Raw genomic sequence first — 16,811 nt, forward strand, 5'->3', positions numbered from 1 at the left:
GGCCAGCAGAACAGTATGGGTCTCCAGGTCACAGAGGCACGTGACACCTCCAAACACCATTATTCTTCTTGTGCCAACCACTCTCAGATAAGCAAAACAATCCTCACTCTAGGATCATCTAACAGTGGCAAGAGGCACAATTAGTTTTAACCACTTTCTTTGGGACCCAAATTCCCAGAGGCAGAGGGAAGAAGGCAGTTGGTAACTGAGCTACTTGGAGACCTTGAGAACCTCAGACTCTCTGATGGCCCTGCAGTGCCAGCTGGGATCCCAGGAGGACCTACGACATCATCATCATCTTCCTCCTCCTGCTCCTCGCTGTTTGTATGGCGCCAGGAGGGCATGCTCACGAGGCGGAGGGTCTTCAGCCCTGCTGGCTCCTTTGGCCACCAACCAACACAAAGATATGAGAGAGTAACAGAAAATTCACAACACAAAGATGAAAAGGAATTGAATGCAACATTTAAAAAGAAAAGTGAAAATAAATATGAAAATACCCTCCCACCTCCCAAAACATGCAAAACCAAATCAAGACCATATCACACGGTTATACTGAACACTTATGTTGCAACACATCTTCAGGGCGCCTGTGTGGCTCAGTCGGTTAAGCATCTGTCTCTTGATTTCAGCTCAGGGCTCAGGTCACGATCTCAAGGTGCTGGGATCGAGTCCCTCCTCAGTCTCTGCACCCAGTGGGGAGTCTACTTGTCCCTTCTCTCCCTGTTCCTCTGCTCTTCTCCTCTCTCTCCTGCTCTTTCTCCCCACCCCCCAATAAATGAAATAAAATCTTTAAAAAAAAAAAAAAAAAAGAGGGCAGCCCCGGTGGTGCAGCGGTTTAGCGCCGCCTGCAGCCCAGGGCGTGATCCTGGAGACCCTGGATCGAGTCCCACGTCAGGCTCTCTGCATGGAGCCTGCTTCTCCCTCTGCCTGTGTCTCTGCCTCTCTCTCTCTCTCTCTCTCTGCATCTCTATGAATAAATAAATAAAATCTTTTAAAAAGGGATCCCTGGGTGGCGCAGCGGTTTAGCGCCTGCCTTTGGCCCAGGGCGCGATCCTGGAGACCCGGGATCGAATCCCACGTCAGGCTCCCGGTGCATGGAGCCTGCTTCTCTCTCTGCCTGTGTCTCTGCCTCTCTCTCTCTCTCTGAGTGTGACTATCGTAAATAAATAAATTAAAAAAAAAAAAATCTTTAAAAAAAAAAAGAGAGAGACACACATCTTTAATTCTCGATGGCCGCCTACCCTCTGTTTTTGTGAGTCAACTAAAGGAGAAAGAGATTGTGAGAATAAACATGAAAGAGAAATCTGGACGGTTCTCAGTGAAAAGATGATATCTTATGAATATCTCCATAAACATAAACAACCTCCAGGTTTTCAAAAGCTAGGCAAAGAAATTAGATCAGAGTGTTTTCAACCTGTTTGGAAGCAATGTCACCCAAAAATATCATTTTCAATAGAAAATCACTATGAGTTCATCAGATATGCCCAAATTGTAACTTTGTGAGTGCTGAAGAATAAAGTCCAGCAATGTGAAAGTGACATTTTGATTACTTATCAGATTTATAAATGAAGGCCAGATAAGGACTGGAATTCACCAGTAGTGGCTGTGCTAATAAAAAGTGTCAATTTTAAAATTAAAAATTTTATAAAAGTTGGGATGCCCGGAATCCAGGATCAAGTCCCACACTGGGCTCCTTGCAGGGAGCCTGCTTCTCCTTCTGCCTGTGTCTCTACTTCTCTTTGTGTGTCTCTCAATAATAAATAAAATCTTTAAAAAAAACACAAATTTTTATTTATAAAAGTAATTCTATCATAAGACAAAAAAGATGTGAAACCAAGACAAAAAGGCCATGGGAAGCCAAGCTTCAATCCTTGAAGAAATTGAATATTACTTAAGGAGCGAAATTTAATGTGACAAATTCCCTTCTTGAAACACAACAAACAATGACTAAGAATTCACCAAAGGCAGTGAGTGGGCTGGGCTTCAGTTCTTTCTCTTCCCAGAGATGTTTCCAGTATTCAGACCTGGACTTTTCTAAATGAAAAATATGTTATCTATGACACTAGAGGCAGAACACAAACTGCAGAGGATCACCTGCTTCCATTAGGCTCAAATATACGAACAAAGAGTCAACGAGTGGGGTTATTTTGATTCCTCAAAGCAAATATAAGAACTATCATCCGACAAGCCAAGAAGCCTGGGCAGGATTTGCCTTCGGTTATGTAGGTGTTTCCCACAAGCAATGTTTAACACATTTGGGAGGAGGCAGGCATATTTAATTATCCAAGGAACTCAAATGTACTTGGGCTGTGCTCAGATACTAACTGTAGTACTTCCTTTTTTTTTTTTTTTTTTTTTACTTTAGTACTTTCCAAATCTGTAAGACTCGGTGAATCAAAGAAGGAAGAGTATGAGGTGAACTGGAAAAAATATCTCTACATAACCCTGAAAATAACTCTAAATAGCTCTGAAAATAGCTCTTAAATGTGAAATCTACTGTTCCTAAATACTATCTCTACAAACAGATAAAGAACAAGGAGGAAAAAAATGCAGATATGAGGGGAATAAAACTGATACCTAACTCCATCAAGAAATAATATGATACATCAATTCACATTAAGATAAAATTACATCATTTTAAAACTCAGTCTGAGTTAGAAACAAAGTCCACCAATAATATCTCTACTTCTTCCTCTATCATAACAGAAAGCAGGCAGTGGTGGCCACCGTCCTGGCACTCAACAAGATGGACCAGCAGGTCATTAGCAGGGATGCATTTGTGAGGTCACTCATGAGAAAAAGGGAGAAGCTCACCAGTTTGATGCCCGAGAGGACCTCCAGCAGAGAGATCAGGTTGTGGCCATCCCGCAGATCTTCATAAAGATCATTGATGTGTTTACGGACCTGTGTGTAAGAGTGAAACAGAATGATTTTTATTTGATCTTGAATTATTTTATTATCTACACGAGAATTTCTGGTTCTAGGTAAACAAAGATTAAAGAATAAATATTCTTTTAAATATTAAAGAATATTCTCACTGGCAGCCCCAGTGGCGGAGCAGTTTAGCACCGCCTGCAGCCCAGGGTGTGATCCTGGAGACCTGGGATCGAGTCCCACATCGGACTCTCTGCATGGAGCCTGCTTCTCCTTCTGCCTGTGTCTCTGCCTCTCTCTCTGTGTGTGTCTCTCATGAATAAGTAAATAAAATCTAAAATAAATAATAAAATAAAATAAAAAAGAATTTGAAACAGCAAACAATAATAAAATTCAGGAATTTTCAGTTTGCAGTACAATATATATGAAATGGTAACACTTAACAGAAATGTATGTGTGATGTAAAGCCAGATCTATTACATACTCTAACCAACTGTAAACAATGTTCTAAAAAGTCTGGACAAGGAGATGGTGAGTCAATCATCCTAAAACCCTCAAGAATTATTTTGGACCAAAATGTGATATAATGGCCAATGACAGATGAGTCCAGTCAGAATCAGAAAAGACTTCAGGGGGAGCATGGCTGGCTCAGCCGGAAGAGCATATAACTCTTGATCTCAAAGTTGTGAGTTTGAGCCCTAATTGGGTGTAGAGATTATTTAAATTAATAAAAACTTAGAAAAGAAAAAAAGAAAAGAAAAGAAAAGAAAAGAAAAGAAAAGAAAAGCCTTCCAGAGAGCGAAGGGAACAAAAATGCTAGGTACCCAGTGTTTCATGGGATGTATCTACATGTTAACTCCTCTCCTACCAAATATTTCTTTCAAAAAAAAAAAGATTTATCCATTTAGGGGCTTCTGGATGGCACAGTCAAGTGTCCAACTCTTGATTTTAGTTCAGGTCATGATCTCAGGATTGGGAGATTGAGCCCTGGGTTGGGCTCCACACTCAGCATAGAGTCTGCTTGAGATTCTCTGTCTCTCCCTCTGCCTCTGCCCTTCTTGCTTGTGTTTATTCTCTCTCAAAAGAAATAAAAAAACTTTTGAGGGTGATTTTCCTTGTGAAAATAACAATTGCAATTTTATAACTTGAAACCGTGGGAAAACATCTCACTTTGGGAAAATCTGTGGTTAATGTCAAACACCATGCTGAATGCTGTACACATTATCTCAGCTCTCTCTGACACTGACAAAGTAGGTAGTACTTCTATTTTACACATTTAGAAACAAGGGAAAGAGAAGTTGAGTAACTTGCCCAAGGTCACAAGTGGAAAAACTGGCCTCAGTTTGGTCTTTTCTGAAGTTAGTCTTTGCCATTAACTACTGTGCTTTATAATCAGTCAGAGTCTCATTTTATTTATTTAATCCAAACAACTGCCCTGTGACGTTTATTTATGTATCCTCAGAAGGAACTGAGACTTTGAGAAGTTAACGTCACACAGCTGCAGGAAGTGGCAGTAGGTTTTCTGGTTCGTTCCAAGTCCAGTGACAACTTCACTGAGTGACACAACACAGAATCAGAAGACTAGTGGCAAGTATAATAAGGAAGAAGATTCATTTCCAACATAAATAGTTCTCTAGACAATAAAAAGGGCTACTTCCAGAAGCAGTGGGTTTCTAGTCACTGAAATTTTCAAGCAGAGCCTGGGATACTAGGATTTCCACATTTGAGTGGAAAACTGTACTACAGTCATTTCCAATTATAATATTCTAACATTCCAAACAGAATGAGAGTCAGAAAAGATCATGGCTATGGGGGCTGTCTGTTCAATGGGTAGAGCATGTGACTTGATTTTGATGTGAGTTCAAGCCCCACATTGAGTGTAGAGATTACTTTAAAAAAAAAAAAAAAAGATAAAGGCTGGAAATAGCTGGTGATACTTTCTGGAAGAGGACGAACTAGAAGGACGGGGGTGGGGTTAAGATTTTATCTATCTATTTGAGAGAGACAGAGAGCTGGGGGAGGCACAGAAGAAGGAGAGCATCTCAAGCCAACTTCATGCTGAGTGCAGAGACTAAAGCAGGGCTCAATCACATGACCCTGAGATCAAGATCTGAGCCAAAATCAAAAGTTGAACACTCAACCAACGGAGCTACCCAGGCACCCCTGGAAAGATTAGAAAATGTTTAGACAGAAGACAAAAGATCATAAAACCACAGCACATAAGGTACAGAGGTAGAAATATGCAAGGTATGAGTGCTTGTACCTGTGTGAGTGAAGGATTAAGAAGGTGATGGGTAGATTATCACCAGTTGGAGAAAATGGTTCATGATGAATTGGTTAATAGCTTTCAAACACTGAAGGAATATTTCTTTAATATTTTTGTGCTATTCATAATATGAATATAGATATAACACTTTTTATTTTAATTTGCAATATTAACAATTTCTCCACTACTTCAAGTCTAAACAAAATAACACATCTAGCTCAGACTTGTAGCATCTGTTGATTTCCATGATGTACATACTCCCACCATGACCAAATTCCAGCCACTAATATAATACCACTAAACGCAATGTTGGGAAGAAATGTACAACAGCACACCACTATATACTTTTTCATCAGAGATACAACAGACATAATTAACCTCAAGAGCATAGACAATATTAACATGTAGTAAAATAATTACGAGGTGATGTGTTTTGAGCATTTATTGCATTTATTTTAAATATAATTTAATTGTAAGTTTATATAATTTAATTTTTCATAATGGCTATGCTTAGCAATCAGCATAGAATTAGTATTCAGCTCTTGTGAGCCCATGTAACCTGGCTCCAAGATTTTAAGAGCTCTCCCTCAAATGGGTCTAAGATTTCAAACTTGCACAACAGAAACAAGCAGGTCGTGAGGGTTGGGAAGAAAGTGGATTTGAAAAGTTCAATTTTGGGTGCCTGGGTGGCTCAGGGGTTGAGCATCTGCCTTCAGCTCCAGTCATGATCCCGGGGTCCTGGGATGGAGTCCCACATCCAGCTCCCAGGAGGGAGCCTGCTTCTCCCTCTGCCTATGTTTCTGCCTCTCTCTGTGTGTCTCTCATGAATAAATGAATAAATAAAATCTTTTTTTAAATTCAGTTTTTTTAATTTAATTTTTTTAAGATTTTATTTTTAAGTAATCTCTACACCCAATGTGGGGCTTGAACTCACAACCCAAGATCAAAAGCTGTACACTCTACCAACTGAGCCAGTCAGTGACCCTGAAAAGTTCAATTTTAAATATACTGAATTTAAAACAGCAGCAAAGGAGCTACAAACAGTAATGTTCTGGAAGCAGCTGAAAATACCAGAATTCAATTTGAGTCAGCTGAGAACTTAAGTTTAGAAGTCATATGCGTGGAGGTGCTAGCTAAAGACATGGGAAATGCTGGCCGTTAGGGCTTGGGGCAAGAAAGAAGAGCAGAGTGCTAAGGACTAAGCCTGTGGGGATAGCCAAAATTAGAAAGCAGGAGATGGAAAAGCAATCAACAAAGGATAGGGGGTGGAAAAAAGGCAGTGAGAGGTAGGGAAAAAAAACAAGAAAGGGTAATCAAGGAGGGAATGGATGATCACCAGTATCAAATGCTCCAGGACAAGCATGAGGACCAAGAAAGGGTTTTTTAGTCTTTTTACAAATAATGGTGTTTTTTGTGAGACTCACTTTCTAAAGAGTGGTAAAACAGAACTCAGATTACATATATGAATGGTAGGTTAAAAAAATAAACAGAGAATATATTAAATACTTAATATTAAGGGTTAAAAAGAGAAGTGATAACAATGAGCAACTTACTTTTGATAGATAAGACCTGAGCATAGGGCATTAAAATCAGGAATGGGCACTAAAAAATTATTTAAATAAATTATAATAGGAATGAGGACCAAGTGAGATCATATTATCAACAGGACACTAAATACCACAGAGTACTGAAAAGGAAAAAGTAGTACTTTGAAATATAAAGTTAATCTCACATCGAGGACTCAACATCTCCTTCTAAAAATCCCAGTTGTTTTATACCTGAGAACAGCAAAATTCAACCACCTTACAAGAAATTTAGCGAGACTAGTTTATTATGTCTCTCAGTCTTTGTCTGATTAGGACTAAATAACTATGAAAAACTATATAAGAGAGATACAGAAGGAAGTAATGGGGGCAAGGAGAGGAGTGTTTTTTTCCCTGGAGAATTTTCAGTAACAGAGAACAATCTATTTCTGAAGCATACTGGATATATCTCTGCCTAGAGAAGGATAAAGTACTAGCTAATACTTACTAGTGCTTCTATGTCAGAAAATTTTTAGATACAGAGATGAGATTTGGAGGGCTCAATTCACATCCCAATATCACATACTAGTAAATGGCCAGGTCAATAAAATCTGCTGGTAAATGGCCAGGCCAATAAAGTCCAGGTCTGTCCCATTCCAAAGTCTTTACCCTCTTCTGCACACACTAAATTGCCTCTAAAATTTTCCACAAATCTCTTAAGAAAAAATCCAATAGCTAAAAAATAAAAAATTCTGAGTTAACACTGCGTATGATACATATGAAATCCTAAGAGTTAAAAAAAAATAAAAAATATAAATAAAAATAAAATAAAATAAATCCTAAGAGTTGCCATCACAAGGGGAAAGTAATTTTTTTGCTTCCTTTTTTGATCATATCCATATGACACAATGGATGCTAACTAAACTTACTGCTTATCATTTCATAATATATGTAACTCAAACCAATGCACTGTACACATTACACTTATACAATGATGTATGTCATTTCTGTCTCAATAAAACTGGGAGAGGAAAGACAAGAAAAAGTCCAGTACACCAAGCATCAGATGTTTTAGAGGCAGCCAGGCGAAGCTAAGACTGCTCAGAAATCATCAATATATGTTTCTCTTCAACAAAGACTCATGTTATTCTGTCAACAAAAAGATGACTGAACTTCAACTACCTAGGTCTTTGCCTGTTTGCACTCCCTGTGAAAATCACTGTCAACGTTAGTGAATGTCTCCAAAGAATATATGCAAATGGCTAACAAATTCATGAAAAGATGCTCAGTATCACTACCAAGTCAGGAGGAAAATGTAATCAAAACTATCCTCCCCATCCAACAGGAGGACTATAATCAAAAAGATTACAACTGTTGATGAGGATATTGAGAGACTGGAACCCTCATACATTGCTGGTAAGAATGTAAAATGGTGCAGCTGCTTTGGAAAACAGTCTGATGGTTCCTCAAAAGGCTGAACACAAGTTGCCATAAGACCCAGTGATTCCACTCCCAGATGTATACCCAAGACAACTGAAAATGTATGTCCAGGAAAAATATGTATATATGAATGGATGTTCATAGTATTTACTATCCATAATAATAGCCAAAAAGTGAAAATAACTCAAATGTCTATCAATTGATAAATGGACAAACAAAATGTGGGACATCCATACAATGGAATATTATCTGGCAATTAAATACTGGTATTTGCTATAATGTAGATGAACTTTGAAAACAATATGCTACGTGAAAGAAGCCAGTTACAGGGATCCCTGGGTGGCTCAGTGGTTTAGTGCCTGCCTTCAGCCCAGGGCGCAATCCTGGAGTCCCGGGGTCAAGTCCCGCATCAGGCTCCCTGCATGGAGCCTGCTTCTCCCTCTGCCTATGTCTCTGGCCCTGTCTCGCTCTGTGTCTCTTATGAATGAATAAATAAAATCTTTAGGAAAAAAAAAAAAAAAAGAGGCCAGTTACAAAGAAAAGGGTCATTTATTATATGATTCCATTTATAAACGATATCTAGAATAGGCAAATCTATAGAATCAGAAAGTAGATTAGTGGTTGTCTGGGGCTGGGGAAAGGTATGCGGGTGGGCGTTGAGGGAGAGACTGAACAGTACAGGGTTTCCTTTGGGGATAAGATGTTCTAGAATGGATCGTGGTGATGGTTGCACAACTCTGAATATACTATAAGCCACCATATACTTTAAATGGGAAACTTGTAGGATATGTGCATTAAATCTCAAAAAAAAAAAGCTACTTTTAATAATTAATAAATGACTAACTTTTGAGGGATCAAGTCCACCCAGACCAATCCTCCCCAACTCCTGGGCATTAATAAGCCAAGGAAAGCTCTGCTCTGCCAGTTCTTTAAAAATTAACTTGAAGTTATGGGCGCCTGGCGGGCTCAGTCAGTAGAGCATGTGACTCTTGATCTTGGGGTCGTGAGTTCAAGCCCCATGTTGGGTGTATAGCTACTTAAAAAAAAAAAAAAAAAAAAAAAAAAGATTAATGTGAAGTTAGAGAAAAACAAATGGCTCCCCCCAGCTTCTGAGTGGCTTTAGCAAGGGAATAAACTGGTACTTAAGTACTTAGAACCAGAATCTGGCCCAAAGGGATTTTAACACTCTCAGCTGCCAGATGAGAAGAGTGTTGCCTGGAGAAGTTAAGTAACCTGTGAAAGATCACTGAGCTGGGAAGTGTCCCCTCACTGTCTCCGGAGTCTGAGTTCAGTGCTCTTTCCCTTTACAAGGCTTCATGATGCCTGACAGGCAGAAAGGACATACTAAGAGGACCTCCCCCTCTTCCAAAAAGAACCAAGGACTGTCACATGGTATTCTGATACCTGCAGAAAACCAAAGGAAAGCTTTCCTCTAAGACTTAAAAGAAACACAAGCAGCTCAATTTCCTTGACCCAAACTATGTTGAAGAACAATAAAGAGGTCAGAAGAGAAAGCTTTGAAGAGTCTGTTATTTACTTTCCTCTATACTTATAAAAGGTACAGGGTAAACTAGAGTGAGCCTGGTTACTTTAAATGGGTTTCTGAATTTGTGATTTCTAAACTGCAAGAGGGGGATCCCATGTTGATTCAATGGCCAAATTTATCCTCAAGGAAAAGCCTAAATGCTAAGGCTTAAAAACAGATTGCAGTTGTCCCAGACTTTTTGCTTGTGAAAGAACATGCAGGGAATGAGTAGAGGCTGGAAACCTGTTGGGGTAAGTAGAGGGAGAGGGGAGCAGAGTGTGAGGCTCTTTACTGATAAGAATTCTATTATCTCTCTGTTTGGAGAATTCCTTAAGCTTTGAGGAATCTAACAGTGAGTGGCACCAGCCACACCTGATTCACAAAGGTTCTCTGAAGATGACTACGATTCTAAAATCCACATAAGGTAGCTTCATCTAACAGGCAGGCAAGGCACTTAGGTGTAGGAGTAGAAAATCCAATCCAAATGTAGGACCAAAACTTCAAGTGGGGGTTGAGATGTGTTTGGAATGAAATCAGGTCCTGAAAACACAGGTCCGGGCAGAGATGGTTCCTGAATCACCAACATGTGGCCACACTGGCAGTGCTCCTCCCCTCTGTGTCTCAAGTGCACTGCTCTGTCAATCTCTTCAATGAAACTCTTCCGCCAGTCTCCTTTTGATTGTCCACACAGATGCGAATAAGCAAAGGCGTGTAAAAGTCCACGCCATGCTTCCGTGAGTTGTCTCACGGCTACCGCACAACAAGGGTGCCTAGAATCACCACAGCTATCTACAACCTAGTGTCCAATTAGACAGCCTCACACAAAGAAGTTGAGAATGTTGGAGTAAAAATTCAGAGTTGGAAAAGTTTTATTGGTATACTGGAATTCTTCACTGAAATTCGAGGAAGGCCAATAGCTACTAGATTGCATACATGAATAAAAAGGGAAAGAACTGTTCCATCTGTGAGGCTAATATCGGCCTTTCCCTTCTAGCTATAACTTCTGAAGTCACCAAGAACTGATCAGAGAGGGGCAGCCCGGGTGGCTTAGCGGTTTAGCACCGCCTTTCAGCCCAGGACCTGATCCTGGAGACCCAGGATGGGGTCCCACGTCGGGCTCCCTGCATGGAGCCTGCTTCTTCCTCTGCCTGCCGGCCTGTCTCTTGCTCATGAATAAATAAATAAAATGTTTAAAAAAAAAAAAAAGAACTAATCGGAGAAAGCATTTCTCTTCCTTAGGAGCTCATGCGCTCAGTTCTCTCATCCTTCCTGGGAGTTCTCTCTGAGGGCATAAGTTTTATCAGCTACCAGGACCTTGAGACACAGCATAAATAACTTACATAAAACCTCATTTAAAACTCTAGATTTTTCAGGGTGCCTGCCTGGCTTAGTTGGTAGAACATGCAACTCTTGATCTTGTGGTTATGAGTCCAAGCCCCAAGTAGGGCATGGAGCCTACTTTAAAAAAAATTTTTTTTAGTAATAAAACTCTGATTTTTCTTTTTTCTTGCTTTCTCTTTTTTAACATTTTATTCTCTTATATTTTTTAAGTAATATCTAAACTTACAACCCTGAGATCAAGAGTCACACATTCCACTGATTGAGACAGCCAGGTACCCCTCCAGATTTTTTTTTTTTTGATATTTTATTTATTCATGAAAGGGGGGTTGGAGCACAAGCAGGGGGAGTGGCAGAGGGAGAGAGAGAAGCAGACTCTCCGCTGAGCAGGGAGCCCAACTCGGGATCATGACCTGAGCCGATCATGACCCGAGTGGAAGGCAGATGCTTAACTGACTGAGCCACCCAGGTACCCCTAGATTTTTCTTTTTGACAGTTCTAGCATATGCCCAGAACTCTTGGGTTTGTAGGTTTGCATTCTAAATTAGCTTATTTATAATTAAAGATGCTAACAACCTTAACAAACCTCTTTTAAGATTGGACCAACAGTATTCTTAACTAATAAAGAATTGTTTATTCCACAACAGTTTCCCACAGAGATAGCTGGGGATCCAAGAGATCCTAGGTCAACTAAATCCACAACTTGGAGACTTGGTTGCTTTGATCTTATAACCATCTACTTGCCAACGGCCACATTATTCCGGGTATACTTGGGGAGCAGAGCAAGGGATGCCTGAATTACAAAAAACAAATCTTGATCTGTAGTTCTCAGCCCAAAGTTTCAAGAATGACAGCATGGAGCAAGGATTCTGATTAGCAGTGAATCTCTCTCTCTCTCTCTCTGAAATATCCCAAGATGAGAAAATGCCATTGGAACTTATAGGGTTGGGGGTCCAAGGAGAGAGGAAAAATAGCCAGGGACTGAAGTAAGGCTCTGGCTGGCCTCCAATTTCTAACAATGCTCTGCTGTGTTCATCTCATTTCTCCCTCCCTGGGCCTCCTGTCATCACGCAGCACTGAGGCAGAGGTCCAACCGGCAACAGCAGAGAGCCAGGGCATTTGTATTCAACTACAAAGTTTAGGAGACAAGCCTGAGTCAGGATAAATTCAGTTCTTTCAATTGTTAGTGATGAGGCACAAAAGAGTAAGTTGGGGGCATATTTAGTAGAAAGAGCATATGATTTTGGTTAGAAGACTCATGAATGGTCCCTAGGTCCCACTTTCACTAGCTATATGATCTTGGGAAAGTCACTTTATGCCCTTCTAATTCTCACTTTCCTTCATTGTGAAAACAGACAAGATAAAATACCTTTACTGCCTTCAGAATTATCATAAGAATCAAGCCAGGTAAGAATGTGGTCTGTAAGCTATAAAATACTATTAAAATATTAAAATATTATTTACTCAAGGCAAGAGATGCACTGCACTGTATCTCTTACATCTGCAGTGTAGTATGTGGCAGAGAAAGCAGTACATATACAGTCTGAGCACTCAGTGAGCACACTGATGGGGGGAGATCAATGTGTGAACACACAAGCCATCACTTCAAAGCGGTGTGGAACAGAGATAGAGTTGAGATTAATTTAGGCTGAGGACTGGAGGTCAGATTCTCAGGAAGGTGATACTGGACATGGACCTTGAAGGATAAGTGGGTGATGGCCAGGCAGAGGAGATTGGGACGTGCCTTCTAGGGAGAGAGAGATGAAGAAGCAAAGAGGTGTGAAAGCACACTGTGTTTAGAGAGCAGTGACTTATCTCCTGTGGCCACAGCTCCGGCTACACAGGGGAGAATGCCTGCAAATGAAGCTGGGCAGCTTGGAGGCAGGTTGTTAAGGACTGTGCATCATGACAGAGTTCTGTGTCGCCGAACTAGAGGCAAATGGGACATATTGAAGAAATTAAAAGGGAATAGCAATTTTCTCTCCCTGTCTCTCTGCCTTTCTTCTTTATCCTGGCACTAACCAAGTAAGACGTAATGTCTGCCTTCAAGTTAAAATCAAACAGAAAGATATAGAATGTACACAAGTGCTATAACAAAAGCACACAGGGAAAACAATGAGGGCACAAAGGAAAGGGTAGCCAATTCCATGTGGGAGATTCAGTTACATATTTAACAAGGTGGTAGTGAATTGGGGTTATGCAGACAGAACAGAGATTGGGGGAGGCTTCACACACGGGGAACAGGATGAGCTAAGATACAGGGTCAAAAAATAACATGGCACACAGTTCAGCAAGTGCCTGAGGTAGAAGGGGAATTCGACACTATGAGCCTGGAAAGGTAGGCAGAAGTTGGGCCATTACTGTAGATGTTAAGAGCACAGGTTCTAGACTTTAGGTTACCTGAATTCTAAAATCTCAGTTCTGGGGCGCCTAGGTGGCTTAGGGGGCTAAGCGTCTGCCTTCGGCACAGGTCGTGATCCCAGGGTCCTGGGATCGAGCCCTGCAGTGGGCTTCCTGCTCAGCAGGGAGTCTGCTTCTCCCTCTCCATCTCCCTCTCCCTCTGCCTGCCACTCCCCCTGCTTATGCTCTGTCAAATAAAATCAAAATCTTAAAAATAAAATAAAATTTCTGTTCTGCCTCTTTCTAGTGGTATGACCTTAAGTTAACCTCTCTAAACCTCCTTTTCCTCACTGATAAAATGGGAAAACTGAAAGAGACTCCAACATCAGGTCACTGAGGAGTAAACAAGATAATCCACATAGAAGACTTAGTCCAGAATGCTAGCTTTACGGTAAGCACTCAATAAACTATTACTACTATTTGCATTATCAGTGTTACTACAGAAAACTTTATTAGGAACTATCAAGTGATCAAGGCAAGCTGAAAAGGCCCTGGACGAGAGCAGAGGTCATGGGGATGGAGAAGTGAGGTGCAGGCATCTTTCTGAGTTGGAAGTGACTGACTGGAGATGGTAACAAGGGAAATGATGGGTAGAAAACATTCTAGATTCCTAACTTGGATAATTATGTATGTGAATGAAAATATTCAGCAATTTAGGATGTGTTGGATATGGGATATTGTCTGGGTGATGTCCAGATGAATGTGTCCAGTGCACTGTCTTTGGCTTAGGAAAGAATATAGGAAATGGCTCTGTCATTACACCCACATCCATATCTTTTATTTTGAAAACTGTCCTCACCTGCAGTCCCAACTAAACGTGGCCTCTAGGAGCCACGTCTGATTTATGTAACCATCTCCCTAGCCATAGATTACTAAACTATAGATGGACACCTGACCCAGGGAGGGAAAGAAAATTCCAGCCAATCAGAATTTTGTTTTGTGTCTTCAGAATTATAGCCACGGGGTTTACGTCACCATTGAGAGACAGCCACCACAGTTTCCACAAACAATGGCAAAAGCAATTAACGTAGGAGATATGTAGGAAGAAATAAAAGTGAGACAACACAAGGCCTCAATAAAAAGACAGAGTAGCTGCCTGATAATGTTTAGTTTTCATAAAGCCTAGCTGCATCCAGACACCAGATTCTATGAGATCACCTCATATCCTTTTTCTACTTGTGCTTCTTTATGTTCCACACCACCAGTGATCACTGTGACTAACACACATGAGACTGCCAAAGAAGAGTACAGAGAACCAAACAAGAAAATGAGTATGGTTAGGACCCTAGGGACCAGCAACATGGAGGAGTCAGAGGAAGAAAAGCCACTTAAAGAGGCATGAAAAAGGCATTTATAGAGGAAAGAGGTAATTCAGGAAAAAGCAGTGTGTTAGAAGCCAACATAAAAGAGGGTTTTAAGAAATAATGTTAGTCAACAGTATCAGATGCAACGGAGAAACCAAATAAGAGGAAGATAAACTAGGCTACTGGATATAGCAAGTAAGAGGTCACTGGTGACCTTTCCCTGAGCAGTAATCAATATAACTCAAAATTATGTAAATTATTTGAGTAATTATTATATAATATCCAAAAACTTTGTCTGCAAATCTTGACTGTCATATTAGTCATACTGGTCGTCCTCAGGAGGGCTTTTAACATACCTCTGCCTTGGTTTCTCTTCTATTTAAAAACAATAATACAATCTCCCCCCAACCCAAGCCATTCTGGGAAGTGTTCTGCAACTTAAACCGCATGGTGGTGATAATGTATAGGCACATGTAAAAATTGCTTAAACTAAACATTTAAGATTTATGCACTTAAAGAGAAAGAAGGAGAACAAAAGCCCCTCTCTGACCCATCCCTGTTTCTCTAGAAATAAAAAGAAAGAAGGAAGCTTATAAAATAATCTATAAAGCTAGGAACAAAGTGTTTTTGAGTCCAGGAATCACCCCCTGGTATCCTCACCCTCAATCTTCTGAGGTAATGGCATCTATTACTCTCCTTTCCAAGAAACTGATCAGTACAAGTTTCCACACTGTTATGACTACGTTAGTTATTTTTAAAAAGTCACATGTGTATCTCCATGAGGCACATGACAAGCACTCTGAACTATCAGTGAGAAAGGACTGAGAGATCCAGCTTAAGAGTAGCCAAGGGGCTAGGGCAGCATCTATGGAGTCCTACCTTCATCAGGTGCTTGTTCACCCACTTGGTGAACGTCTTCTTCTGAACACGGTCCCGTTCATCTGTAAAGGAAACACAGAGAAGGCATTGGCTCAGCACTGCCCGGATAAGTTCCCATACCCCTGCTTTGTCCACACCCCAGCTTCTGCACACACCGTGGTGATGGTTTCCACAGACCCATGAGAAATGTTGTGTTGTTGAGAAGATTTCTCCTGTCTGAGCTTCATCTTCTGTCCTGACCATCTTGCTACTTTACAGATTAGACAGACGCAGCATAGCCTCAAAACCCACAGCCATGGCAAAGTCTCCTTCGCACCATAACCTGGTGGGTGAGTGATTCTCTGCTTCCCCGCAAAGCAACCTCCAAAAAGTCAAAGCTGTGAACACCGCCCGCAGGAGAAGCAGAGCGGCCTTGGCGTTTGGGCCACTTGTACATCTCCCTCTTCACAAACCCATCTGCAAGACCAGTGCTCTGCTCTCACCCCCTTCCTACCCCACTTTCTACCCCTAGTTCCAGTTTCCTCACCAGTCATTACCAACTCGGCAACCTCGGAAAGCTGCTCAGTTTACCTGCGCTGCACATCTCCGTCACCTCCACCTTCTTATAGAGCCTCCTCTTTGTAGGCACACTCTCCTTCATCCTCAGTTTTGTGGACCTCATTAACAAAAGCATGACTGCCGCTGTTCCAGAGGCCCGATCCTGCAGAGGACTCCCTTTCTCCCACACCTGCCAATTCCCCAGAGCACCTCCAGACCACTGATCCATTGGCCTTGCTCCTTTTCACCTACTTGAAGCCCATGCCATCCCCCTATTATCTTGTTCAAATCATCCTCACTATCATCAACCACTCCCTGCCACTGCCGCCCACCCCACATATGGTGAATCTACCTTAGCTTCCCAACAACTTGGTTCGCATTTACTACCTCCACATGCATCCTCTGGCGTCATCCTTACCTTACCTCATCTCCAGTTCATATTCAGCCACCACGCTGCCACACTGTATTTCCTGCTCCAAACATTTCTCCTTAGCAGTCATCCTAATCATTCCCAAGCTTTATCACTCCATTCTCATTTTATTCCTTTTATTAAGAGCATCTAAACTTACTCTGGTCTGTGCTAGAAAACACAGTCAAGCAATTCAAAGCTGCCATCACTAATCCCCCAGGAACTGCCACCTGCCTAACCTTCTACCACTAAGCACACCATGACAATTTGCGAAACTGAATTACCACCATTGCTCAACTCTTCCATTTTTTTCTCC

At 41.1% G+C, this 16,811-nt stretch overlaps 1 protein-coding gene across 11 annotated transcripts in view; it reads right to left on the reverse strand.

The window, feature by feature from the left end:
- MACF1 (microtubule actin crosslinking factor 1) overlaps nucleotides 1-16,811 on the reverse strand; it is a 341,269-nt gene that overhangs the window by 195,112 nt on the left and 129,346 nt on the right. For 7 of the 11 annotated variants that reach the window (XM_038557825.1, XM_038557827.1, XM_038557826.1 and 4 more), the window contains exons 2-3: nucleotides 15,550-15,611; nucleotides 2,815-2,904 (exon numbers count right to left, since the gene is read on the reverse strand). In XM_038557825.1, coding sequence (XP_038413753.1) covers nucleotides 2,815-2,904; nucleotides 15,550-15,611 — 152 coding nt within the window. Of the gene's footprint in view, nucleotides 1-284; nucleotides 381-2,814; nucleotides 2,905-15,549; nucleotides 15,612-16,811 lie in introns of all 11 variants that reach the window. The other 4 variants (XM_038557824.1, XM_038557823.1, XM_038557816.1 and 1 more) reach the window with 1 other exon arrangement.

The sequence above is a fragment of the Canis lupus genome, chromosome 15 (assembly GCF_011100685.1).
Source record: "Canis lupus familiaris isolate Mischka breed German Shepherd chromosome 15, alternate assembly UU_Cfam_GSD_1.0, whole genome shotgun sequence".
NCBI lineage: Eukaryota > Metazoa > Chordata > Mammalia > Carnivora > Canidae > Canis > Canis lupus.